The 27,339-nt window shown below is 36.3% G+C and overlaps 3 protein-coding genes across 3 annotated transcripts; 1 reads left to right on the forward strand and 2 right to left on the reverse strand.

Moving 5' to 3' along the window:
- Positions 1-11,436: 11,436 nt before the first annotated feature.
- LOC134250047 (uncharacterized) lies at positions 11,437-16,600 on the forward strand. The gene is made up of 2 exons (XM_062732406.1): positions 11,437-16,084; positions 16,446-16,600. Exons 1-2 carry the CDS (start codon positions 11,437-11,439, stop codon positions 16,598-16,600), a joined length of 4,803 nt encoding a protein of 1,600 aa, XP_062588390.1.
- A 2,532-nt stretch (positions 16,601-19,132) lies between these two features.
- On the reverse strand, positions 19,133-22,162 carry LOC134250048 (uncharacterized). The gene has a single exon (XM_062732407.1). The coding sequence runs from the start codon at positions 22,160-22,162 to the stop codon at positions 19,133-19,135; it is 3,030 nt and encodes a 1,009-aa protein (XP_062588391.1).
- A 19-nt stretch (positions 22,163-22,181) lies between these two features.
- On the reverse strand, positions 22,182-26,720 carry LOC134250049 (uncharacterized). Its single transcript, XM_062732408.1, has one exon. The coding sequence runs from the start codon at positions 26,718-26,720 to the stop codon at positions 22,182-22,184; it is 4,539 nt and encodes a 1,512-aa protein (XP_062588392.1).
- Positions 26,721-27,339: the final 619 nt, after the last annotated feature.

Here is a 27,339-nt window from a genome sequence, read left to right on the forward strand (position 1 = left end):
TTACAAGTAAAATGATAAAATAGAAAAAGTGTTAGAAATTTTGAAACGCTCAATATGACTTTTTTAGTCCATGCCGAGCTTTGCGTGCAGTACTTCCGGTAAAAGGTAAAAACACAATGCAAATCCACATATGTTGCTCTATCTTCCTGAAAAGGTTTCATCTTCCTGTGATGAGCGGTTTTTAAAAAGAGCGGCGGAAAACGCCCCTTTAAAAAATCACAAAACTGCAAAAATCTCCAAACCGGAAGTGACGTCATCAAAAAAAAAAAGGGTATCGAGATTTTTTGATGTTCTATCAGACGAAAGTTTCATAAAAATCTAACGAGCCGTTTTTGAGAAATCGCGTGCACAAAATCGGTAAGAAAAAAAATAATAAGAAAAACAGGGGAAAAAAGAAACAAACGAATAACAAGAAGGTGTTCCGCGAAGAGGGAAAGATTTACTAGATACGATCTCGTTGCGAGCAATGAGTGGGTTTTCCCCAATTCTTGATGAGATGAATGAGATTTTGATTGAGATTTTCATTCTAATTTAATGATAAAATTGTGAAGAAGAATATTTTGCCTCCATAATCTGTAAAAAGACATTGAACATTAAGGATTTAAAAATTTCATTTTTGGCCCCCTCGGGCCCCTAAATTAGGGATCAGCCTTTTTTTGCATATCATCTTAAAGTCTAGGATTTTGATCAATTTTTGTTCAACCATTCAGAGACTCGTTTTCTTTTTAAAAAGTTATTTGCATGAGAAATATTTGGGGACCAATCCTTCAATTCCATAATGGGGACGTTAAAGTAAAAATTTCCCCCCTTTAAAAAACCTTTGTCAACCTCCTGCACATCGGTTGAAAATTTTTTTTTTATGGTTTTCTTGTGGTGAAATTTTTCAATGTTACACTCAACTGAATGCAATATTTTATAATATGTTTTAAATGCCAACAATTAATGTTGTAGAGATTTTAAAAACGTCCTCACACATGTAAAATAAGTTATTTATCGTAATTTGATTTAGGAGGAACATCTCAGTCTACAGAAGCCAAAAACTGGCGACACATGAGTGCAGTTTCTTGGAACACTCTAAGTTTGATTTTGCTTTATGTTATTCAAATTAAAAATGATTTTTTTAAAGACTGTATAAGATGTAAAGATGTAAATGATATAAAGATGTAAATGAATGTAGTCTGAAAACAAAATAATGATTTTAGTATGAACCCCCTCCCTTAAGTTGGAATTGATTAAAATACTGTATTTTTTTTCTTTTTGCTGTGACCGCTAGATTTTTAACGATGCAGTATTAATAAATCAGCATTTTTCATCTTTACTTTTAATCCTGAATACTGTTCGATCATCGAATTGTCTTTGCTGATCTTGTTTTTATTTCATTTCTTTGCCCTTATAATGTTATTAATATTTTCTGATGTTTCATTATCGATATATCATAATTTCTAACCAGCATTTCTACAAAACGTCTAGATATCACACCCATCATATCAATAACTGTTTACATTTTGTTCATAAAAATTCGAAGTATATACCGTACGAGTTGTCGAGACCCGAATTGTTTCTTCTAGGCAAGCGGTAAATCTAGTCATCCGCTTTTTGGCAATTGATACCGCTGATTCAGTAAGTAATACGCATGTTTCTGAGGTTTTTTTTGTATTAGTGGATTTATCTTAATCTAGAAAATGTGCATGCGAATTTGAATAAATTTTGTGCGCCGGGGAAAAAGAAATCGCAAAAGATCCAAAATCCGGGACTGTGAGGGGGACTACATTTACCACTCCCCTTACTTCTGGTAGATCGATAAATTGCGCAGTTCTTGAACAGTTACAAAACAACACTGTCATCAGAGGCAAAAGTTGAAATCTTCAGCATTTGAACAAAGAACCAAGCGACATTTTTGAATAACAAGACAGAGCGTGTTGTTAGAGCTGTTTGACATCTGGGTTTTTGATAATAAGTATTTCAGAATGCATGTTAATTTTAAAATAATAGTGTAACGTTATATAAACAATCTGTAAATAATCCGCTTTTTTGATTTGCCATTTTGATGTAACGAGGAATAATGCAACGGACGACAAAAACCCTAATAATCGACATTTAATTTCATAATGATTTAACAATTTAACTATGTGAAGGCTGTGTAAAATCGCCAAAATGAGTAAAGGTGGAAAAGGACAATCGGCGATAATCATGGCAGGAAGGCAAAACCTATAGTTATAAACTATGTCTGTAAATTTCAAAGACGTAATTATCAAAAAACGTTTACGCCTGCATTTTAGTCACACTCTTAATTTTAAAATAATTGTAACGTTATATACAATGTAAACACAAATCTGAGTTCAACATTTATTCTGTTGTTGGTGTTGTTTATTTTTAAATAATAAATCACTGCATAAGGCAGTGTTATGAATAAATCACCGATAGAGTACAGTTTATGGCCATAAGTGACTCATCCATTGTAGTTAAATTTTTTATGACTTTTTAATCAATTCATCAGGTCCAGCCTTAAGATTTTCTACCTACATAACTATAAGTAGCTGCATGGTAACTTGGTGCATTTATACCTATACAAACAGGTTCAGTCCAAAAACTATTTCTACCTACATAGCTAATAATAGCTAGGTATTTAAAACCTACCGAAAGTAGCTATTTTTACCTTCTTTTGGTATTATGTACATATTGTGGGCAAATGATGAAATATGGTGAATACATAATTTTTGATACAGTCACACTGATGATGAATAAGACAATATTTTGACCAGAAAATGATTATGTCATGAGGCAGAAATTTTACATTAGTTTCTATGCATAATTGATAAGATACGAAGCAATCATTTTTTGGCCAAATTTTTGTCATATTCCATTATCAGTGTGACTGCATCAAGAAATTCAGTGCTTACCGTGTTGCGCCATTCTTGTTTTTGGCCACAATATGTAAGTAAAGCAAAAAATAGGTAAAAAATAGCTACTTTTGGTAGGTTTAAATACCTACGTACCTACTAATAGCTACATAAGTAGAAATAGTCTTTGGACTGGACCTAACAAAGTAGCTATTTTATATACAAATGTGGAATGGCGCAATATAGTGAGCAGCAAATTTCTGGATACATGCAGTCACACTGTTGATCAATGAGACAAAATTTTGGCTTTTTAATTTTTTTTACTTTGTAGAGTAACAATTTTGGACATATTTCTATGTTTAATTGTAAATTTGCAAAATCACCATTTTCTGGCTTAATTTTTAGATCACCTGAGCCGAAGGTCATAGGGGCCACGATAAAAAATCTGATTTTACATAGGAATACATAGAAGAAATCTTTAAAAATCTTCTTCTCAAGAACCACTGGGCCAGGAAAGCTGAAACATGTGCAATCATGATTGAATAGTGTAGACATTAAATTGTTAATATCATGACCCCCAGGGTAGGGCGGTACTACAATAGGGAATACACAAGTGTTACTTAGAAATATATAGAACAAATCTTTTAAAAATTTTCTTCTCAAGAACCACTGGGCAAGGAGAGCTGAAACTTATTTGGAAGCATCCTTAGGTAGGGAAGATATTAAATTGTTAAAATCATGACCCCTGGAGGTAGGGTTGGGCCACAAGAGGGAATCCAAGTTTTACATAGGAATATTTGGAACAAATCTTTAAAAATCTTCTCCTCAAGAACCACTGGGCCAGAAAAGCTGAAATTTACGTGGAATCATCCTTGAATAGTTTAGATATTAAATTGTTAAAATCATGACCCCCAGGGGTAGGGCGGGGCCACAATAGGGAATACAAGTTTTAAATAGACATATATAGAACAAATCCTAAAAATCTTTTTCTCAAGAACCACTGGGCAAGGAAAGCTGAAACTTATTTGGAAGCATTCTTTGGTAGTGTAGATATTAAATTATTAAAATCATGACCCCCAGGGGTAGGGCAGGGCAACAAGAGGGAATCAAAGTTTTACATAGAAATATATAGAACAAGTCTTTAAAAATCCACTAGGCCAGGAAGCTGAAATTTACGTGGAATCATCCTTGAATAGTTTAGATATTAAATTGTTAAAATCATGACCCCCAGGGGTAGGGCGGGGCCACAATAGGGAATACAAGTTTTACATAGACATATATAGAACAAATCCTAAAAATCTTTTTCTCAAGAACCACCAGGCAAGGAAAGCTGAAACTTATTTGGAATCATCCTTGAATAGTGCAGATATTAAATTGTTAAAATCATGACCCCCAGGGTAGGGCGGGGCCACAATAGGGAATGCAAGTTTTATATAGAAATATATAGAACAAATCTATAAAAATCTTCTTCTCAAGAACCACCAGGCAAGGAAAGCTGACACTTATTTGGAAGCATCCTTGAATAGTGTAGATATTAAATTGTTAATATCATGACCCCCGGGGGTAGGGCATGGCTGCAATAGGGAATGCAAGTTTTACATAGAAATATATAGAACAAATCTTTAAAAATCTTCTTCTCAAGAACCACCAGGCAAGGAAAGCTGACACTTATTTGGAAGCATCCTTGAATAGTGCAGATATTAAATTGTTACAATCATGACCCTCGGGGGTATGGTGGGGCCACAATAGGGAATGCAAGTTTTACACAGAAATATATAGAACAAATCTTTGAAAATTTTCTTCTCAAGAACCAATGGACCAGGAAAGCTGAAAGTCATATGGGAGCATGGGAAGTGTAGATAATCATAAAAAGGAAGGGGGTAGTGGTGCATGATAGGTATAGCAGGAGGGGGAATCTGTTAAGAACTGCATCACCCAAGTTACTCAGGTATGCGATGTGGCCCATGGGCCTCTTGTTTTGCATTTATCCTTAGTATGATTGCAAAATTAAATTTGCTGCTCATAAAATTGCGCTGTTCTTGATTTTCCCACAAGTTTATGTAAAACAAAAGAGTAAGTAAAGTTATCTACTTTGGGTAGGTTTTGAATATATATGTAGCCATAAGTAGCTGCATACTGTGAAACAACAAAATTTTTGTAGTGATTTTATTTTTAGCTCTACTGGTCAGAGACCAGAAGAGCTTAAGCGATAGAAATGTGTCCGGCGTCCGTAGACTACAATAAGATACATAATTCTGTGTCAGTTTTTGATTTCGATGAACCGTGTTGCCGTGGTTAATAAAAATAGAAATTTCTGTGAAATTCTTTCAAAATGCTACTCCTCCTACAGTTTTGGTCTGATTTCAGTATAACTTGGCACACAAGTAGAATACACTAAGTTAAATAATTCTTTGTATTTGTTTTTGATTTCGATGAACGGTGTTGCCGTGGTTACTAAAATTAGAAATGTCTGTAAAATTGTTTCAAAATGCTACTACTCTTACAGTTTTGGTCTGATTTCAGTATAACTTAGCACACAAGTAGACTACACTAAGATACATATTTCTGTATATTGAATTTTAATTTTGATGAACGGTGTTGCCATGGTTACTAAAATAGAAATGTCTGTAAAATTGTTTCAAAATGCTACTCCCCCTACAGTTTCGGTCTGATTTTAGTATAACTTGGCACACAAGTAGACTACACAAAGAACATAAAGAAACTTTATCAACGATCATTATTCTATTTAATGCTGTTTATAAAGTTTCAAATCCCAGCTGCTTAAGGACCTTCTCTTCCTTTGCTATAAGTTCAAACCAGTAGAGCTTCAGTCTCGACAAAGACTTCTGGTTATTTTTGTTTTCGAGGTGTGACAAGAGTTATGAATACATGTCCACCACAAGATTTTAAATGTTACATAAATAAGATCTTGTTTTAATATTCTTGATCCATGAAATCAAATTCCTAGAACCAAAGGCAAAATGAAAAATATGTTTGTTAGGTCACCTGAGCCGAAGGCTCAAGTGAGCTTTTCTGATCACATTTTGTCCGGCGTCCGTCTGTCTGTCTGTCTGTAAACTGTTCATATTTTCAACTTCTTCTCAAGAACCGCTGGGCGAATTTCAACCAAACTTGGTAGAAAGTGTCCTTGGGTGAAGGGGATTCAAGTTTGTTCTAATAAAGGGCCACGCCCTCATTCAAGGGGAAATAATTGGGAATTAATGAAAATTTGGTGGCATATTTTAATAAAAATCTTCTTCTCAAGAACAACTGTGCCAGGAAAAATGAAACTTATGGGGAAACATCCTCAAGTAGTGCAGATTCAGGTTTGTTCAAATCATGACCCCCAGGGGTAGGGCGGGGCCAAAATGGCCGACCAAAGTTTTACATAGAAATATATAGGAATATTCTTTAAAAATCTTCTTCTCAAGAATGACAAAACCATAAATCATCATATTTATATGGAAGCATGTTCAGGTAGTGTAGATTCAAGTTTGTTCAAATCATGACCCCCGGGGTAGGGCGGGGCCAAAATGGCCGACCAAAGTTTTACAAAGAAATATATAGGAAAATTCTTTAAAAATCTTCTCAAGAATGACAAAGCCATAATTCATCATATTTATGTGGGAGCATGTTCAGGTAGTGTAGATTCAAGTTTGTTCAAATCATGTCCCTCGGGGGTAGGGCGGGGCCAAAATGGCCGACCAAAGTTTAACATAGTAATATATAGGAAAATTCTTTAAATATCTTCTTCTCAAGATTGACAAAGTTATAATTCATCATATTTATATGGAAGCATGTTCAGATAGTGTAGATTCAAGTTTGTTTAAATCATGACCCCCCGGGGTAGGGTGGGGCCAAAATGGCCAACCAAAGTTTTACATAGAAATATATAGGAAAATTCTTTAAAAATCTTCTTTTCAAGAATTACAAAGTCATAATTCATCATATATATATGGAAGCATGCTCAAGTAGTGAATATTCAAATTTGTTCAAATCATGTCCCCCGGGGGAAGGCGGGGCCAAAATGGCCGACCAAAGTTTAAAATAGAAATATATAGGAAAATTCTTTAACAATATTCTTCTCAAGAATGACAAAGCCATAATTCATCATATTTACAATGTATATGGAAGCATGCTCAAGTAGTGTAGATTCAAATTTGTTCAAATCATTACACCCAGGGATAGGGCAAGGCCACAATGGCCAACCAAAGTGTTACATACAGCGGCTTAAACTTTATTGTTGACAAACCAATCGTGTAGATTAATTTGTTCGTGTATTGGCAAGATCGTGCATGTAATAGATTCAATGGTTTTCGGTTTTAATCGTGCATGATCATGTGTTAAGAAACGTTAAAATTTTATTTTGAAAGTTTTTTCAGAATGTTTTTCTTTAATAAGAATTTCGCTTGTATGTTTTTTTTAATCAAAATAAAATGAATGAAAGGCGACTTTCTTATTAAAAGCAGAACAAACTAATTATACTTAGTACTAGATGTGTCACCATTTTAATACCCCCTGCTTGAAAAGTGGAAGGGTATATAGTAATCGGGATTACATCTGTCTTTCAATCTGTCTGTGCACCTGTCACACTTTATCTCTTATCAGCAACTCCTCCTATACTACTGAGTGAAATTTAGTGAAACTTTCACGGAATCTTTGTTTCATTTTGCCATTGTGCACCTCCTATTTATCGTTTTTATTCGACACGCATTTTGGGTTTCCCATAGCAAAACATGTACTTTGCCATTATATGTTTACCTATGACATCACATATAGAAGCTTCTGGATAACCTTTGATAAGACGAGTTACTCCTCTTCACATATTACCGTAAAACAATATATAGCAACACATTTACATTATGGGATGCTGGTATCACAGTACCTCTAGTTTCTTTGATGTTCATTATATGTACTAGTGATTAATCAAGGTCAAGATATTTTTTAAATGAATACATCAAAAGTGTATTTTTTTTTTACAGATTAAATAAATAAATATTTCCCTTAAAAGCTATCATGCTATAACTTGCGCCAGTTTAAATAAGATTGGAAATATATATATATATATATTTTGTTTATCAATAAATGGTACAAAATTACTGTTAATTACACCATGTAAATTAAATGTGTATAAAGTTAACAAATTATAATTATCTATAACCCTGCTAGGTGAGAATTGCTATTTTTAAATAACTCCATCACATAACGCCGCTGATACTTTTAGATCGATAAACAAACATAGCGTTAAGAAAACCAGGTAGGCTGTTAGAGATACAAGTCACTGTTGACGTGGATGGCAAGCGTCTAACTCTAAATGATACTTATCTTTTAATATGATCTTTATCAACTATCTATTTTGTAAAGACGCATATCGACCTTTTATTAATCAGCGTTGTAAAAATGCAACAAAATTTGTCTGAATTGCAGATATTGCTTTATTGTTTAGTTATTACAATGACTTCTACAGTAAAATATTGTGGAAAGTATTATTACTTTTCATGTGTTTCAAATCATTTTAGCGGTTTGTTGCTTTCAAACAGCCTGTTTTACTTTAAATATGAGAAAAAAATTTTCTTTAGGGCAGTTGTAGTAATCTATGGTATATTATTAATGTTTTTTCAGATGGCAAAGAGAAAGAAAATGTCTACGAGACAGCGAATGCTGCAAGACAAAATAAGAAAAAGAGAGCAGAGACAAAAGTCTGCAAGGATTCTGCCTGATGAAGTATCAGCTTTGCCGCCACAACAGTCTGCTGTTCCCTGTGGGACAGTGGATGGAGCTGATTCAGCTCCTCCCGGTAATTTTCCGGGGCTTGGTTCGATGGGGTTTCCACCTAAAGAGGAAAAACCCCTGGCCAGGGTGCAGGCCTCACCTCGAGTGAAAATGCATTCACCTGCCCCGAGGTTGTCACCTCCTCGGGGAAGTCGTCTGTTTGTCCATGACGAGGGCAAGGCACCGTCCACTGACTCCCCACCGTGGGTTTGTGCTCCACCGAGGGCACCTGGATCGGACATAGTGCATATGTCTGATCCAGCAGGACAGGCGCAGCTGGATACCTCCAGGATGGAGGAGACCAGTAGAATATCAAAAGATGAAGGAACTTTAACGAAATCAAAAATGGAAACTGAACGAATATCAAAAGGAAACTTGAACGAAAAACCTGATATTATAGAAAGTATAAACAGAGAAAGAGATATGTTGGAGACTGTAGAAAGTATGATGGATTTCAGAGATGATACAGAGATCAAAGAAAATGTCAGAGAGTCAAGCGATAAAACTGATGATAAGGGAGAAATGAAGGAAACAAATGAGAGTAAGGTCTTTCAGAAAGTAAGTGAGGAAAGAAATTGTAAAAGTTGGAATATAAAAGATGTAAATGAACAATGTGATCAGAGAGAAGGTTGTAGTGTGCAGGATGAGGGAAATGATGATTTGAAAGCAAGAAGTTTGCACAATGTATCTGTTCAGGGCTCTTTCCATCAAGCTGATCCTATGTTTGGTGACACTGCAGGAACCCAGTGTGTGGCAAATTGTTTGTCAGGTTTAGCTTATAATCTTCTGAAAAGTGCAGAAATGTGGCAAACAGCTGATATCAACAAAGTTTTAGTGAATGGAGATGAACTTTACACATACCTGCAGAACAGTTCTTCAATTACAAGTAGGTATTTGTTAGTAGAAGAATTACCACAGTATTTTGAATGCTATAACAACACATTTGACTTTACAGTGAAGGTTTCGGTACCAAGTTTCATTAGTTTATCAGAGGAGGAGCCATGTTATGAAGATTTTAATGCTTATCCTCTTTTTGAAGCTCTCCAGATGGCACTTGCTGAAACAAATGGGTGTTTTGTGTGTTTTGGGGGAAATACCCTTTTAATTGGAAAAACTACTGATGGCTTTTTCATATTTGATTCACATGCACGGTGCTCTCGTGGATATTTAAGTGTTAGAGGGAAGAGTACAAGAATTTTGTTAAAGGATGTTCAGGATGTTTACTTACATCTAAGGTTTCTGGCTCTCTCTATGGGATTTTCAAAAACTGTTGAATGTGAATTAACTGGAGTGCTGTGTTCACTGAAGCATTTTGCTATTGCAGAAGTTAACAAGGTTGAACATGTTAAAGGTGATGTAAAATTTTCAGAAGCATTCATAAGTTTAAGACAAGGTGTCATGATGTCAGATCAATCAAATGTTGAAGAAAATGAGAGATATGCAAGAGGATTGCAAGGTACAAAGCAAGACAGCTTATTGTCAGATCAGTTAGAGATGTTGCAGACAAATGAGGTGATATTTATGGACGAGGAAATAAAACAACACAATTTTATTCCTTTGTCTGTAGAGAAGAAGATGGAATTGAGCAAAGAGTTGGGATTGTCTTATTTTACTTCTAGATATGAAAATGATGCTGTGATTGTGAAAGGCATGGATATACCTAGCAAGTGTAAAGAAATCGAAGCAGATGGAAATTGTTTTTTCAGGGCAGTATCATTCAGTCTGACAAACTCTGAGAACTATCACCAACTTATACGAGAAGCTGTTTGTCAACACTTGTTGAAACATGAAACAAAATTTCAGCAGTTTATGAGATATGAGGGATCATTAAGGTCTTACTTGGTTTCCAGTAAAATGTCAGACGAGGGTGTATGGGCCACTGAATTGGAGATTCATGCAATGTCGCACATGTTGAATGTAGACATTTATACTTATTCAGACAGGAAATGGATTTGTTTTAGTGGGGAAGTGCCAAACCCTGAAGTAGATGAACAGAAGGAGTCTATTTATTTATACCATAAACAACAGAACCATTATGATGTTGTTTTATGTGTTTCAGCAAGTCTATCTGGAAAGGAATCGGTCATGCAAACAATGTCTTGCAAGAGAGAGTATAACTTGCGCAGAGGAAATCGACTTCGAATGAAAGAAAAGCGAGATACCTTTGTATCGAAAGGGCCATTGCATTCGAGTAGAATACGCAAAGACAAATTAAGGAAAAAGTACAAGGATAGTAAGCACTTCCGGAATAGAATTATCAAGCATAGGAGAGAAATGTATTCAGATGCAGACACAAAGTTTAAAATACAGATTAGGAACAGGGAACGATATCGTGCTTTAGATTTAGAACACCGAGAAGAAGTTCAAAGGGCAAGTAGAAGAAGAAGTAAACTGCAATACTACACTAACTTCAATCACAGAGAGGCAAAAAAGAGGAAAATTGTTGGGAGATACAAGTCTGATGTTAAGCACAGAGAACAGGTGAAAGAAAAAAACAAGGAGAAGTACAGAACAGACCTTGAATATCAGGGAAATTTGAGGAAAGCAAGTACTGAGAAGTATAAGACAGATCTGACTCATCGGAAAAATGTTAAGAAGGCCAGTACGGAAAAGTACAAAACAGATCTGAGACATCAGGAAAATGTAAAGAAGGCCAGTACGGAGAAGTACAAAACAAAACAGATCTACAAAACAGAGACATCAGGAAAATGTTAAGAAAAGAAGGCCAGTGAGACATCAGGAAAATGTTAAGAAGGGAGAGAAATACAAGACAGACTTAAAACACCAGCAAAAAGTAAAACAAAGAAGCACTGACAAGTATAAAATGGACTCGGAACACAAAACTAAAGTAAAACAGGGGGCCTTGAAAAAGTACAAAGAAGATGAAACCTACAGGATGAAAAATAAAGCAGCTCATGTTCAAAGATATAGTTCAAATGAAACTTTTAAAGCAAATATGCAAGAAAGAGCTGCAAGGAGGTATCAATCTGACATCAAAGTCCAATCAAAAGTAAAGAAACGTAGTAAGGATAGTTATTACTCATCTTCAGAAGCAATGAAGAAGAAAAAAGAGAAAGTTGCACAAAAGAGGAGGCTGAAGCAGATGAACTTGGAACAGGAAGAGGAAGTTATCAGATTGTTTAAGGAAAAAGCTAAGGAGGGTCCAGATTATGCTTGTACCTGCTGCCATAGGTTATTGTTTAAAAATCAAGTTCAAGCTTGTGAACATCAGATGTATGAGAAAAATGAATCTGCAAGAACTATTTCTGACATTTGTTTGGTACACAAGTATTTGCATGAATGTTCTGAATCTTGTCCAGAAGCATGTACCAAATCATCATTATGGATTTGTTACACTTGTCACAGGAAAATAATGAGTGGCAAAGCACCAGCTGAGGCTTCAGTGAACGGTTTGATTCTGGAAGATATTCCACCAGAACTGACTCGATTAAACAGTTTGGAACAGCATTTGATTGCGATTCACATACCATTTATGAAGGTCATGGCTCTTCCCCATGGTGGGCAAAAAAATGTTCATGGACCTGTGGTTTGTGTGCCTTCAGATATGAAAAAGACAATCAGTTTACCCAGAAAAGAAGATGAAAACTTATTGTTGCGTGTGAAATTAAAAAGGAAATTAAATTACAAAGGCTACTTTGAATATCAGTTTGTTAATACAAACCATGTCATGTCAGCCTTATCATACTTGAAAGAAAACAATCAGTGGTACAAGGATTTAAAAATAACATCATCCTTAACTGAAAGTTTGGAGACTCATGAAGAAATGTCAGATGTTGATACAACAGGTGAAATTAATGAAGAAATGGTTGCATTTGATACATGTTTACAGCCTGTTGATGTTGCACAGGAAGTTTTAGATCATTATTTCGATGACGTGTATAATATTGCACCAAGTGAAGGGAAGAATCCTGTTCGAATGTTACAAGAACCTGGCAACGAAGCGAAGGCATTTCCTTGTCATTTCCCAAGTGGTAGTTTCTCCTGGAATGAGGAAAGATCAGAAAAATTAACTCTCGAGAAATATTTCAATAATAGGTTAATGAATGCTGATGACAGGTTTGCAAAGGATACCAATTACATTTTTTTCAGCCAGTACATGTCTGAATTGAATCAAGTGATCGAAAAAACACAAATTTCACTTAGAAAATCACTATCAAAATGTACCAATGGAAAACCAGTTACGATACATATGCTGCAAGACCCGACTACTCTCTCCAGTTTGTTGAGAAATGATGATGCTTTAAGATTTATGCAGCCAATAAGAGGAACTCCTGCCTATTGGTCAAGTACTCAGAAGGACATTTTTGCCATGCTGCGACAATTAGGAATCCCAACTTGGTTTTGTTCGTTTTCTGCAGCGGAGTACAGATGGAATGATGCTGTTAAAGCTATATTGCAACAGCAGAATGATAACAGAGATCCCGATGAGATGGAGTGGTCAGAGAAAAATGAAGTTTTAAGATGCAATCCAGTCACAGTGGCTAGAATGTTTGAACACAGGTTTCAAATATTTCATAAGGAGGTCATTCTTTCCCCAGCAAAGCCAATAGGAAAAGTAATAGACTTTTTCCAAAGAGTTGAGTTTCAGCAGAGGGGATCCCCACATATGCATTGTTTATATTGGGTTGAAAATGCACCTAATATTGATTCTGATGGAGAAGAAGCTGTGTGCGACTTCATTGACAGATATGTGACATGTTCTGTTCCTGCAGATAGTGATGACCCAGAATTGAGAAAAAGTGTCTTAGAGGTACAACAGCACAGCAAGAAACATTCAAAGTCTTGTAAAAAGAAAGGCACAGAGTGTAGGTTTAATTTCCCAAGGCCCCCTTCTCAAAAGACTTTCATTACAAGTGCAAATGAAGAAGAAAACGCAGAGGAGTGGGAAAAAGAGACAAATGTAAACAAAGCTTTTGCAAAGGAGATATTACTTAGTGTTTGGGATAAGATACAGAATGATGGTGAAAGAATTCAAACAACACAAGAATTGTTTGATGATCTATCACTAACACAGGAGCTGTACGAAGATGCCTACAACATGTTATCCACAAAGAGATCAGTTGTACTCGAACGCTGCCCGAATGAGGTATGGACGAATCAATACAACAGATGTCTGTTGAAGTCCTGGGATGCTAATATGGACATACAGTTTGTGCTGGATCCTTTCAGTTGTATTGTTTATATAATTTCCTATATATCAAAGTCAGAAAGGGAAATGGGTATGTTACTCAAACAAACAAAGTTGGAGGCTGAGGAGGGAAATCACGATGCCAGACAAACGATGAAGAAAATTGGTTCAGCATACTTGCATCACAGAGAAGTAAGCGCACAAGAAGCTGTGTACAGAGTATGTAACTTGAAGATGAAAGAATGCTCTAGGAAAGTGTTGTTTGTGCCTGTAGGTGACAACCCGGTGCGCTTAAGTAAGCCACTATCAGTGCTTAAGAAGAAAGCATCAAAGGATGAAGAGATAAGTGTTGAGGAAGAAGATGAGGAGGATGAAGTTTGGATGACAAACATTATTGAACGTTACATGAACCGACCAGATAAAGCAATATTTCATGAAATGTGCCTCGCGGAATTTTGTTCAGAATTTAGAGTGCTTGCTAAATCACAAGTTCCGAAGAAGGAAAATGAAAATGTTTTTGAATTACAGAATGGAAAGGGTTTTGTGCAACGAAGAACAAGAACACAGCCTGCTGTTGTTAGGTATCCCAGGTTTAATGTTGAGAAAATGTCAGAAAAATATCATCAGTCTCTCTTGCAACTTTTTCTACCCTATTGGACAGAGGCACAGTTGAAACCACCAGGGTTTGAGTTATATGAGGATTTTTATGAGACTGGTTATGTGAAAATTCTGGGGAGAAAAAAGAAGGAATCAGTGAAGTCAATAGTGGATTTCAATCATTCACTTTATGCAAAGAATGAAGATGTTATTGACAATGCTCAGGAGGCATATGAGATGATAGGTGAACCAGAGGATGCATGGTCACGAATTTGTCCAGAAACAGAGGTTCTTCGAAGGGAGGGTATAGCACAGAGAAAGGAAACTACAGTGCCACAGGAGGAAAACATAAATATCATACCGGATATCGAAAGCGAGACACATAATGCAGATGTCATGTATCATGTTCACCAAAATGCAGCTTCAAGAGAGGAAATGCAATCTGTTCTTCAAACATTGAATGAAACACAGAGTGAAATTTTTTACTTGGTGCGCGACTGGTGTTTAGGAAAGATTGCAGGAGAAAAACCTGAACCACTACATTTATTTATTACTGGAGGTGCAGGAACTGGTAAAAGCCATCTCATAAAAGCCATTCATTATGAAGCATCACGTTTGCTTTCACGAATAATGACTGAACCAGATAGTGTATCAGTGCTTCTCGCAGCATTCACGGGAACAGCGGCTTTCAACATAGGCGGAAATACACTTCATCACCTATTTTCATTAACAAAGTATCTTCCCCTTCCTTATGAACCACTTGGAGAACAAAGTCTCAGTGAGTTGAGAGTTAGGATAGGAGATCTTCAGATCCTAATCATTGATGAGATATCAATGGTATACAAAAGGCTTCTCTACTACATACATGAAAGGCTGGTGCAGATTAAGAAGTGCAAAGAGCCATTTGGAGGGGTTTGTGTTATTGCTGTTGGGGACTTTTACCAGCTTCCTCCTGTTAAGCAGCGAAAAGACGAGAGACTTTACAAAGAAAATATGAGTTATCCAATGGACTTCTGGCTTGAGTTATTTAAAGTCATTGAATTGAAAGGGATAATGAGACAAAAAGAAGACTTGTCGTTTGCTGAGGTTCTTAATTCCCTTCGTGTAAGAGAGAGAGATCAACCGTTAACACATCAGCAAAGTGCTATGTTGGAAGATTGTATCAGAGAAGGTCCAGAAGATGTTCTTCATGTTTTTTCTACCAATGAAGAGGTTAACGCATTCAATTTGTCAATGCTAAAGAAATCTTGTGAAGATTTACTGGAAATTGAGGCCCAAGATTACAAAAAGGACAAAACATCGGGGAAACTGATACCAAAAAACAAACCTGTGACAAAATCTAAAAGTGATGGCCTCCCAAGTTCGCTCTTATTGTCTGTCCATGCAAGGGTTATGCTCACAAGAAATTGCAATGTGGAGGATGGACTTGTTAATGGATTAATGGGGCATATCTGTCAGTTTTCAATGGTTGAAAACAGTGATAGAGTTGTTAAAGCTATAGGAGTAATTTTTGATAATAAGGAAGTTGGGAAGAAGTCCGGACAGAAGACAATGGATGGAAACCTAGTGTTCATAGAAAGAGTACAAGAAGAGATGAAGGAAAAGGCCAGTACGGTGGTAAGACACCAATTTCCAATTAGGTTGTCTTGGGCATGTACGGCTCATAAAGTGCAAGGGATGACAACTGAGAAAGCTGTAGTGAATTTAGATAAAGTTTTTGCTCCAGGTCAAGCATACGTTGCATTGTCAAGGGTTACTTTTTACTTCAAAGATATCCACTGGCTTATTTATTGTAAAAGCACATTGTTCTATTAAAATGATACAGTTACTTGAAATAAGAAAACACAAAATTAGTATATATTTCACTTTTTCCGTTTACAGAGAAATGATCTATGCTGATCCAGAGTAAAAAGTAAAAGTCAGCATTAAGTGAAATGCCGAAGGTTAAACTTTTGATGACACTTCACAAGCCTTACTATCCACTGGGAAGAAAGTAATTCTGCATAACATACAGAGCTTGCGCAGTCATTTTGAAGACCTACAAAAAGATGCAAGGTTTAAAGAGGTTGATGTTATATGCTTAACAGAGACATGGATAGGATCTGGGGAAAATACGGAGAAATATGGACTGCAAGGGTTTCAGTTTCATCATCTGCCTAGAGAGGAAGCATATGAAGAAAGTGTTGTCTCAAAACAAAGTTTACGCATGTCAAAGGGTGGAGGAGTTGGGCTTTTCCGTTAGTAGCTATTCAAAAAGTACACATATAGTATTTCAACTTCAACAGTTCACTTAACTCTATAAGTGAATCATATTTTACATACTCGTTAACCTGCAACTGTACAACTGTAATACATATTTCTCTATGCATTCCCTCACTAAGAAGTTGATACATGTATACATAATCACAACCTCATCTAAGCCTCAAGAATGTGAAATCAGGTTCAGTAGCTCAGGTTGATCTGCTAACATTTTCTTGCATTCTTTTTCTTGAGTATTTGTATAACTTAATAATTGAAAATTTCTATACATCTCAATTTTTACAAACATTTTCAAAAGAGTCTATGTCAAACAATTATCTATGAATTAAGTTGCTAATGTTAAGGCAATACTATTTCATTGAAGTAAACTTTCTTTAATTATTGAGATATTGATAACGAAATTTGAGGCTAATCAAGAACTGTGTGACTTCGAAGACTTTGTAATTGATACTAGTAATCTAATGCTTTTTTCATTGTCTACAACTAATGGCAAAATACTACAAGATTTATTTTTTCAATGAAAAAGCTAAAATTTTTCTGTACAAAACATTCAGTAAATCGGTTATCGTCTGACACAAACGGCTGCCATAGGTGCATGAACAACATCTACTTTATTACATACTGTCTGGCTTCTAAAACACTGTGCTGCTTTAAAGATCTAAGAATTTAAGAAGAATAGCATCATGGTAACTGTAATATGTGGGTAATCGATGAACCTCAATCTGTCTTAAGTTCGGCACATAGACATGGTCCAGTGTTGTTCCACCTTCAGTGGTGCTAAAGGACACAAGTTGTCTGAAGTTTTGATCTCTCATAAACCTCTGAATTGGGCCATTAGCTCTAGCATCCTCATTGAAATCACCCATGATGATACAGTCATAGTCATTTGTTTTCAAGAAGCCCAGAACATTCTGAAGATTGTGTAGGAATGATGTTATTTTTTCCATGCAAGGCCGATATACACACAACAACAAAATATCTTCCTTGATTAGTTTTACTGCTATTCCTTCAATATTCATCTGGGCAATTAGAACAATATCATAATCCTCCCTATCTTTCAAGTACATCCCAACTCCTCCACCCTTTGACATGCGTAAACTTTGTTTTGAGACAATACTTTCTTCATATGCTTCCTCTCTAGGCAGATTATGAAACTGAAACCCTTGCAGTCCATATTTCTCCGTATTTTCCCCACATCCTATCCATGTCTCTGTTAAGCATATAACATCAACCTCTTTAAACCTTGCATCATTTTGTAGGTCTTCAAAATGACTGCGCAAGCTCTGTATGTTATGCAGAATTACTTTCTTCCCAGTGGATAGTAAGGCTTGTGAAGTGTTATCAAAAGTAACCTTCGGCATTTCATTTAATGCTGACTTTACCTCTGGATCAGCAAAGATATTTCTCTGTAAACGAGTTGAATCTTCTGTATCAATAAATAAGCCAGACTTTGAAGTAACCCTTGACAATGCAACGTATGCTTGACCTGCGCAGCTAGGTTAAGGCCGCCCATAGGAAATAAGGCTTAAAATATTCCGAAAAAATCAATATAATGTTGATATTTTTTTTATTAGCATGAGTTTTAATTTAATGGGAACTATACTAATGCATATGTATGTATAGGGTCTCAACCGAGTTCGGCCAACGCGACTTCAGGTACATCAGCTGTTTGTCACGTGACATGTTTAAAATAGAAATAAATATGAACGGATACAAAGATCGTAAAAGTTCAACGATATACGGATAATTTTTCACTATGAATTTGATTGTGTTTTCTTTAAGACAAATTTCTTAGCCCGAAAAGTGCTGGGAGTAACTTCTCCATGCCCGGGAATAATATAAAATTTAGCCGACTTTTGATGAACTATGTGCATTTACACTATACGCATTGAAGAAATGTAAAACTACGGAAAAAATCAACAGCGCACAACTTGCTCCCAGCACTTTTCAAAATAATAGGGACAGTAGCTACATGTATATAAAATATTATAATTTATAATCAAGTGGATATCGTTGAACTTTTTAGATTTTGGAGGGGTTGTACATGTGATTGTAGTACGTTTCTGTATAAAAGTGCATGACTGCGGCTTTATAAGAGATCTAATAGTTATCAATTAAATAGGACTGTGAACTATTGATTAATGCATTCAAAAATATGAATTAATTTAAATCAGATCACGCTTATTTAGATTTAATTTTCATATTTTTATTTCCACTAAAAGCTTTATCCGCGTCTCGAGTACAGAGAAACTGCGTGTCAAACTAGCCTATGACGTCATATCTGTTAGTACAGCGAGATCAAGTTGGCTTTGATTTTACATTCGAATCGTGTTATAATGACAAAATAAGTTACACATTGATAAATATTTACAATAATCATGAGAACTCAAAGTATGTAAGAGTATATGAAAAAGAAAATAATTGAGATTATTATTTATTCGCCGAGATTCAAAAACGTCATAATCGAATTCCCGAGGCTCTACATACACTGATCTACCTTTGGGTAGCCCTTAACCTAGTTGCGTGGAGCAAAAACTTTATCTAAATTCACTACAGCTTTCTCAGTTGTCATCCCTTGCACTTTATGAGCCGTACATGCCCAAGACAACCTAACTGGAAATTGGTGTCTTACCACCGTACTGGCCTTTTCCTTCATCTCTTCTTGTACTCTTTCTATGAACACTAGGTTTCCATCCATTGTCTTCTGTCCGGACTTCTTCCCAACTTCCTTATTATCAAAAATTACTCCTATAGCTTTAACAACTCTATCACTGTTTTCAACCATTGAAAACTGACAGATGTGCCCCATTACTCCATTAACAAGTCCATCCTCCACATTACAATTTCTTGTGAGCATAACCCTTGCATGGACAGACAATAAGAGCGAACTTGGGAGGCCATCACTTTTAGATTTTGTCACAGGTTTGTTTTTTGGTATCAGTTTCCCCGATGTTTTGTCCTTTTTGTAATCTTGGGCCTCAATTTCCAGTAAATCTTCACAAGATTTCTTTAGCATTGACAAATTGAATGCGTTAACCTCTTCATTGGTAGAAAAAACATGAAGAACATCTTCTGGACCTTCTCTGATACAATCTTCCAACATAGCACATTGCTGATGTGTTAACGGTTGATCTCTCTCTCTTACACGAAGGGAATTAAGAACCTCAGCAAACGACAAGTCTTCTTTTTGTCTCATTATCCCTTTCAATTCAATGACTTTAAATAACTCAAGCCAGAAGTCCATTGGATAACTCATATTTTCTTTGTAAAGTCTCTCGTCTTTTCGCTGCTTAACAGGAGGAAGCTGGTAAAAGTCCCCAACAGCAATAACACAAACCCCTCCAAATGGCTCTTTGCACTTCTTAATCTGCACCAGCCTTTCATGTATGTAGTAGAGAAGCCTTTTGTATACCATTGATATCTCATCAATGATTAGGATCTGAAGATCTCCTATCCTAACTCTCAACTCACTGAGACTTTGTTCTCCAAGTGGTTCATAAGGAAGGGGAAGATACTTTGTTAATGAAAATAGGTGATGAAGTGTATTTCCGCCTATGTTGAAAGCCGCTGTTCCCGTGAATGCTGCGAGAAGCACTGATACACTATCTGGTTCAGTCATTATTCGTGAAAGCAAACGTGATGCTTCATAATGAATGGCTTTTATGAGATGGCTTTTACCAGTTCCTGCACCTCCAGTAATAAATAAATGTAGTGGTTCAGGTTTTTCTCCTGCAATCTTTCCTAAACACCAGTCGCGCACCAAGTAAAAAATTTCACTCTGTGTTTCATTCAATGTTTGAAGAACAGATTGCATTTCCTCTCTTGAAGCTGCATTTTGGTGAACATGATACATGACATCTGCATTATGTGTCTCGCTTTCGATATCCGGTATGATATTTATGTTTTCCTCCTGTGGCACTGTAGTTTCCTTTCTCTGTGCTATACCCTCCCTTCGAAGAACCTCTGTTTCTGGACAAATTCGTGACCATGCATCCTCTGGTTCACCTATCATCTCATATGCCTCCTGAGCATTGTCAATAACATCTTCATTCTTTGCATAAAGTGAATGATTGAAATCCACTATTGACTTCACTGATTCCTTCTTTTTTCTCCCCAGAATTTTCACATAACCAGTCTCATAAAAATCCTCATATAACTCAAACCCTGGTGGTTTCAACTGTGCCTCTGTCCAATAGGGTAGAAAAAGTTGCAAGAGAGACTGATGATATTTTTCTGACATTTTCTCAACATTAAACCTGGGATACCTAACAACAGCAGGCTGTGTTCTTGTTCTTCGTTGCACAAAACCCTTTCCATTCTGTAATTCAAAAACATTTTCATTTTCCTTCTTCGGAACTTGTGATTTAGCAAGCACTCTAAATTCTGAACAAAATTCCGCGAGGCACATTTCATGAAATATTGCTTTATCTGGTCGGTTCATGTAACGTTCAATAATGTTTGTCATCCAAACTTCATCCTCCTCATCTTCTTCCTCAACACTTATCTCTTCATCCTTTGATGCTTTCTTCTTAAGCACTGATAGTGGCTTACTTAAGCGCACCGGGTTGTCACCTACAGGCACAAACAACACTTTCCTAGAGCATTCTTTCATCTTCAAGTTACATACTCTGTACACAGCTTCTTGTGCGCTTACTTCTCTGTGATGCAAGTATGCTGAACCAATTTTCTTCATCGTTTGTCTGGCATCGTGATTTCCCTCCTCAGCCTCCAACTTTGTTTGTTTGAGTAACATACCCATTTCCCTTTCTGACTTTGATATATAGGAAATTATATAAACAATACAACTGAAAGGATCCAGCACAAACTGTATGTCCATATTAGCATCCCAGGACTTCAACAGACATCTGTTGTATTGATTCGTCCATACCTCATTCGGGCAGCGTTCGAGTACAACTGATCTCTTTGTAGATAACATGTTGTAGGCATCTTCGTACAGCTCCTGTGTAAGTGATAGATCATCAAACAATTCTTGTGTTGTTTGAATTCTTTCACCATCATTCTGTATCTTATCCCAAACACTAAGTAATATCTCCTTTGCAAAAGCTTTGTTTACATTTGTCTCTTTTTCCCACTCCTCTGCGTTTTCTTCTTCATTTGCACTTGTAATGAAAGTCTTTTGAGAAGGGGGCCTTGGGAAATTAAACCTACACTCTGTGCCTTTCTTTTTACAAGACTTTGAATGTTTCTTGCTGTGCTGTTGTACCTCTAAGACACTTTTTCTCAATTCTGGGTCATCACTATCTGCAGGAACAGAACATGTCACATATCTGTCAATGAAGTCGCACACAGCTTCTTCTCCATCAGAATCAATATTAGGTGCATTTTCAACCCAATATAAACAATGCATATGTGGGGATCCCCTCTGCTGAAACTCAACTCTTTGGAAAAAGTCTATTACTTTTCCTATTGGCTTTGCTGGGGAAAGAATGACCTCCTTATGAAATATTTGAAACCTGTGTTCAAACATTCTAGCCACTGTGACTGGATTGCATCTTAAAACTTCATTTTTCTCTGACCACTCCATCTCATCGGGATCTCTGTTATCATTCTGCTGTTGCAATATAGCTTTTAACAGCATCATTCCATCTGTACTCCGCTGCAGAAAACGAACAAAACCAAGTTGGGATTCCTAATTGTCGCAGCATGGCAAAAATGTCCTTCTGAGTACTTGACCAATAGGCAGGAGTTCCTCTTATTGGCTGCATAAATCTTAAAGCATCATCATTTCTCAACAAACTGGAGAGAGTAGTCGGGTCTTGCAGCATATGTATCGTAACTGGTTTTCCATTGGTACATTTTGATAGTGATTTTCTAAGTGAAATTTGTGTTTTTTCGATCACTTGATTCAATTCAGACATGTACTGGCTGAAAAAAATGTAATTGGTATCCTTTGCAAACCTGTCATCAGCATTCATTAACCTATTATTGAAATATTTCGAGAGAGTTAATTTTTCTGATCTTTCCTCATTCCAGGAGAAACTACCACTTGGGAAATGACAAGGAAATGCCTTCGCTTCGTTGCCAGGTTCTTGTAACATTCGAACAGGATTCTTCCCTTCACTTGGTGCAATATTATACACGTCATCGAAATAATGATCTAAAACTTCCTGTGCAACATCAACAGGCTGTAAACATGTATCAAATGCAACCATTTCTTCATTAATTTCACCTGTTGTATCAACATCTGACATTTCTTCATGAGTCTCCAAACTTTCAGTTAAGGATGATGTTATTTTTAAATCCTTGTACCACTGATTGTTTTCTTTCAAGTATGATAAGGCTGACATGACATGGTTTGTATTAACAAACTGATATTCAAAGTAGCCTTTGTAATTTAATTTCCTTTTCAATTTCACACGCAACAATAAGTTTTCATCTTCTTTTCTGGGTAAACTGATTGTCTTTTTCATATCTGAAGGCACACAAACCACAGGTCCATGAACATTTTTTTGCCCACCATGGGGAAGAGCCATGACCTTCATAAATGGTATGTGAATCGCAATCAAATGCTGTTCCAAACTGTTTAATCGAGTCAGTTCTGGTGGAATATCTTCCAGAATCAAACCGTTCACTGAAGCCTCAGCTGGTGCTTTGCCACTCATTATTTTCCTGTGACAAGTGTAACAAATCCATAATGATGATTTGGTACATGCTTCTGGACAAGATTCAGAACATTCATGCAAATACTTGTGTACCAAACAAATGTCAGAAATAGTTCTTGCAGATTCATTTTTCTCATACATCTGATGTTCACAAGCTTGAACTTGATTTTTAAACAATAACCTATGGCAGCAGGTACAAGCATAATCTGGACCCTCCTTAGCTTTTTCCTTAAACAATCTGATAACTTCCTCTTCCTGTTCCAAGTTCATCTGCTTCAGCCTCCTCTTTTGTGCAACTTTCTCTTTTTTCTTCTTCATTGCTTCTGAAGATGAGTAATAACTATCCTTACTACGTTTCTTTACTTTTGATTGGACTTTGATGTCAGATTGATACCTCCTTGCAGCTCTTTCTTGCATATTTGCTTTAAAAGTTTCATTTGAACTATATCTTTGAACATGAGCTGCTTTATTTTTCATCCTGTAGGTTTCATCTTCTTTGTACTTTTTCAAGGCCCCCTGTTTTACTTTAGTTTTGTGTTCCAAGTCCATTTTATACTTGTCAGTGCTTCTTTGTTTTACTTTTTGCTGGTGTTTTAAGTCTGTCTTGTATTTCTCCGTACTGGCCTTCTTAACATTTTCCTGATGTCTCAGATCTGTTTTGTACTTCTCCGTACTGGCCTTCTTTACATTTTCCTGATGTCTCAGATCTGTTTTGTACTTTTCCGTACTGGCCTTCTTAACATTTTTCCGATGAGTCAGATCTGTCTTATACTTCTCAGTACTTGCTTTCCTCAAATTTCCCTGATATTCAAGGTCTGTTCTGTACTTCTCCTTGTTTTTTTCTTTCACCTGTTCTCTGTGCTTAACATCAGACTTGTATCTCCCAACAATTTTCCTCTTTTTTTCCTCTCTGTGATTGAAGTTAGTGTAGTATTGCAGTTTACTTCTTCTTCTACTTGCCCTTTGAACTTCTTCTCGGTGTTCTAAATCTAAAGCACGATATCGTTCCCTGTTCCTAATCTGTATTTTAAACTTTGTGTCTGCATCTGAATACATTTCTCTCCTATGCTTGATAATTCTATTCCGGAAGTGCTTACTATCCTTGTACTTTTTCCTTAATTTGTCTTTGCGTATTCTACTCGAATGCAATGGCCCTTTCGATACAAAGGTATCTCGCTTTTCTTTCATTCGAAGTCGATTTCCTCTGCGCAAGTTATACTCTCTCTTGCAAGACATTGTTTGCATGACCGATTCCTTTCCAGATAGACTTGCTGAAACACATAAAACAACATCATAATGGTTCTGTTGTTTATGGTATAAATAAATAGACTCCTTCTGTTCATCTACTTCAGGGTTTGGCACTTCCCCACTAAAACAAATCCATTTCCTGTCTGAATAAGTATAAATGTCTACATTCAACATGTGCGACATTGCATGAATCTCCAATTCAGTGGCCCATACACCCTCGTCTGACATTTTACTGGAAACCAAGTAAGACCTTAATGATCCCTCATATCTCATAAACTGCTGAAATTTTGTTTCATGTTTCAACAAGTGTTGACAAACAGCTTCTCGTATAAGTTGGTGATAGTTCTCAGAGTTTGTCAGACTGAATGATACTGCCCTGAAAAAACAATTTCCATCTGCTTCGATTTCTTTACACTTGCTAGGTATATCCATGCCTTTCACAATCACAGCATCATTTTCATATCTAGAAGTAAAATAAGACAATCCCAACTCTTTGCTCAATTCCATCTTCTTCTCTACAGACAAAGGAATAAAATTGTGTTGTTTTATTTCCTCGTCCATAAATATCACCTCATTTGTCTGCAACATCTCTAACTGATCTGACAATAAGCTGTCTTGCTTTGTACCTTGCAATCCTCTTGCATATCTCTCATTTTCTTCAACATTTGATTGATCTGACATCATGACACCTTGTCTTAAACTTATGAATGCTTCTGAAAATTTTACATCACCTTTAACATGTTCAACCTTGTTAACTTCTGCAATAGCAAAATGCTTCAGTGAACACAGCACTCCAGTTAATTCACATTCAACAGTTTTTGAAAATCCCATAGAGAGAGCCAGAGACCTTAGATGTAAGTAAACATCCTGAACATCCTTTAACAAAATTCTTGTACTCTTCCCTCTAACACTTAAATATCCACGAGAGCACCGTGCATGTGAATCAAATATGAAAAAGCCATCAGTAGTTTTTCCAATTAAAAGGGTATTTCCCCCAAAACACACAAAACACCCATTTGTTTCAGCAAGTGCCATCTGGAGAGCTTCAAAAAGAGGATAAGCATTAAAATCTTCATAACATGGCTCCTCCTCTGATAAACTAATGAAACTTGGTACCGAAACCTTCACTGTAAAGTCAAATGTGTTGTTATAGCATTCAAAATACTGTGGTAATTCTTCTACTAACAAATACCTACTTGTAATTGAAGAACTGTTCTGCAGGTATGTGTAAAGTTCATCTCCATTCACTAAAACTTTGTTGATATCAGCCGTTTGCCACATTTCTGCACTTTTCAGAAGATTATAAGCTAAACCTGACAAACAATTTGCCACACACTGGGTTCCTGCAGTGTCACCAAACATAGGATCAGCTTGATGGAAAGAGCCCTGAACAGATACATTGTGCAAACTTCTTGCTTTCAAATCATCATTTCCCTCATCCTGCACACTACAACCTTCTCTCTGATCACATTGTTCATTTACATCTTTTATATTCCAACTTTTACAATTTCTTTCCTCACTTACTTTCTGAAAGACCTTACTCTCATTTGTTTCCTTCATTTCTCCCTTATCATCAGTTTTATCGCTTGACTCTCTGACATTTTCTTTGATCTCTGTATCATCTCTGAAATCCATCATACTTTCTACAGTCTCCAACATATCTCTTTCTCTGTTTATACTTTCTATAATATCAGGTTTTTCGTTCAAGTTTCCTTTTGATATTCGTTCAGTTTCCATTTTTGATTTCGTTAAAGTTCCTTCATCTTTTGATATTCTACTGGTCTCCTCCATCCTGGAGGTATCCAGCTGCGCCTGTCCTGCTGGATCAGACATATGCACTATGTCCGATCCAGGTGCCCTCGGTGGAGCACAAACCCACGGTGGGGAGTCAGTGGACGGTGCCTTGCCCTCGTCATGGACAAACAGACGACTTCCCCGAGGAGGTGACAACCTCGGGGCAGGTGAATGCATTTTCACTCGAGGTGAGGCCTGCACCCTGGCCAGGGGTTTTTCCTCTTTAGGTGGAAACCCCATCGAACCAAGCCCCGGAAAATTACCGGGAGGAGCTGAATCAGCTCCATCCACTGTCCCACAGGGAACAGCAGACTGTTGTGGCGGCAAAGCTGATACTTCATCAGGCAGAATCCTTGCAGACTTTTGTCTCTGCTCTCTTTTTCTTATTTTGTCTTGCAGCATTCGCTGTCTCGTAGACATTTTCTTTCTCTTTGCCATCTGAAAAAACATTAATAATATACCATAGATTACTACAACTGCCCTAAAGAAAATTTTTTTCTCATATTTAAAGTAAAACAGGCTGTTTGAAAGCAACAAACCGCTAAAATGATTTGAAACACATGAAAAGTAATAATACTTTCCACAATATTTTACTGTAGAAGTCATTGTAATAACTAAACAATAAAGCAACATCTGCAATTCAGACAAATTTTGTTGCATTTTTACAACGCTGATTAATAAAAGGTCGATATGCGTCTTTACAAAATAGATAGTTGATAAAGATCATATTAAAAGATAAGTATCATTTAGAGTTAGACGCTTGCCATCCACGTCAACAGTGACTTGTATCTCTAACAGCCTACCTGGTTTTCTTAACGCTATGTTTGTTTATCGATCTAAAAGTATCAGCGATGTTTTTTATTTTGATTTTTGGGCGTATTTTTATGTAAGAATTTGGTTCAAAGTTTATTTAAAAATAGCAATTCTCACCTAGCAGGGTTATAGATAATTATAATTTGTTAACTTTATACACATTTAATTTACATGGTGTAACTAACAGTAATTTCGTACCTTTTATTGATAAACAAAATATATATATATATATTTCCAATCTTAT

Source organism: Saccostrea cucullata, unplaced genomic scaffold, assembly GCF_032062105.1.
Source record: "Saccostrea cucullata isolate Sc308-1 unplaced genomic scaffold, CSIRO_AGI_Scuc_v1 ctg7655, whole genome shotgun sequence".
NCBI classification, from domain to species: Eukaryota; Metazoa; Mollusca; class Bivalvia; order Ostreida; family Ostreidae; genus Saccostrea; species Saccostrea cuccullata.

Bases quoted from the DNA above. Each gene is read 5' to 3' on its own strand.
- LOC134250048 (XM_062732407.1), bottom strand. From the start codon at position 22,162: ATGGAGTGGTCAGAGAAAAATGAAGTTTTAAGATGCAATCCAGTCACA.
- LOC134250049 (XM_062732408.1), bottom strand. From the start codon at position 26,720: ATGGCAAAGAGAAAGAAAATGTCTACGAGACAGCGAATGCTGCAAGAC.
- LOC134250047 (XM_062732406.1), top strand. From the start codon at position 11,437: ATGGACTCGGAACACAAAACTAAAGTAAAACAGGGGGCCTTGAAAAAG. The intron at 16,085-16,445 runs GTCAAGCATACG...TATGCTTAACAG, and splicing joins AGATAAAGTTTTTGCTCCAG to AGACATGGATAGGATCTGGG.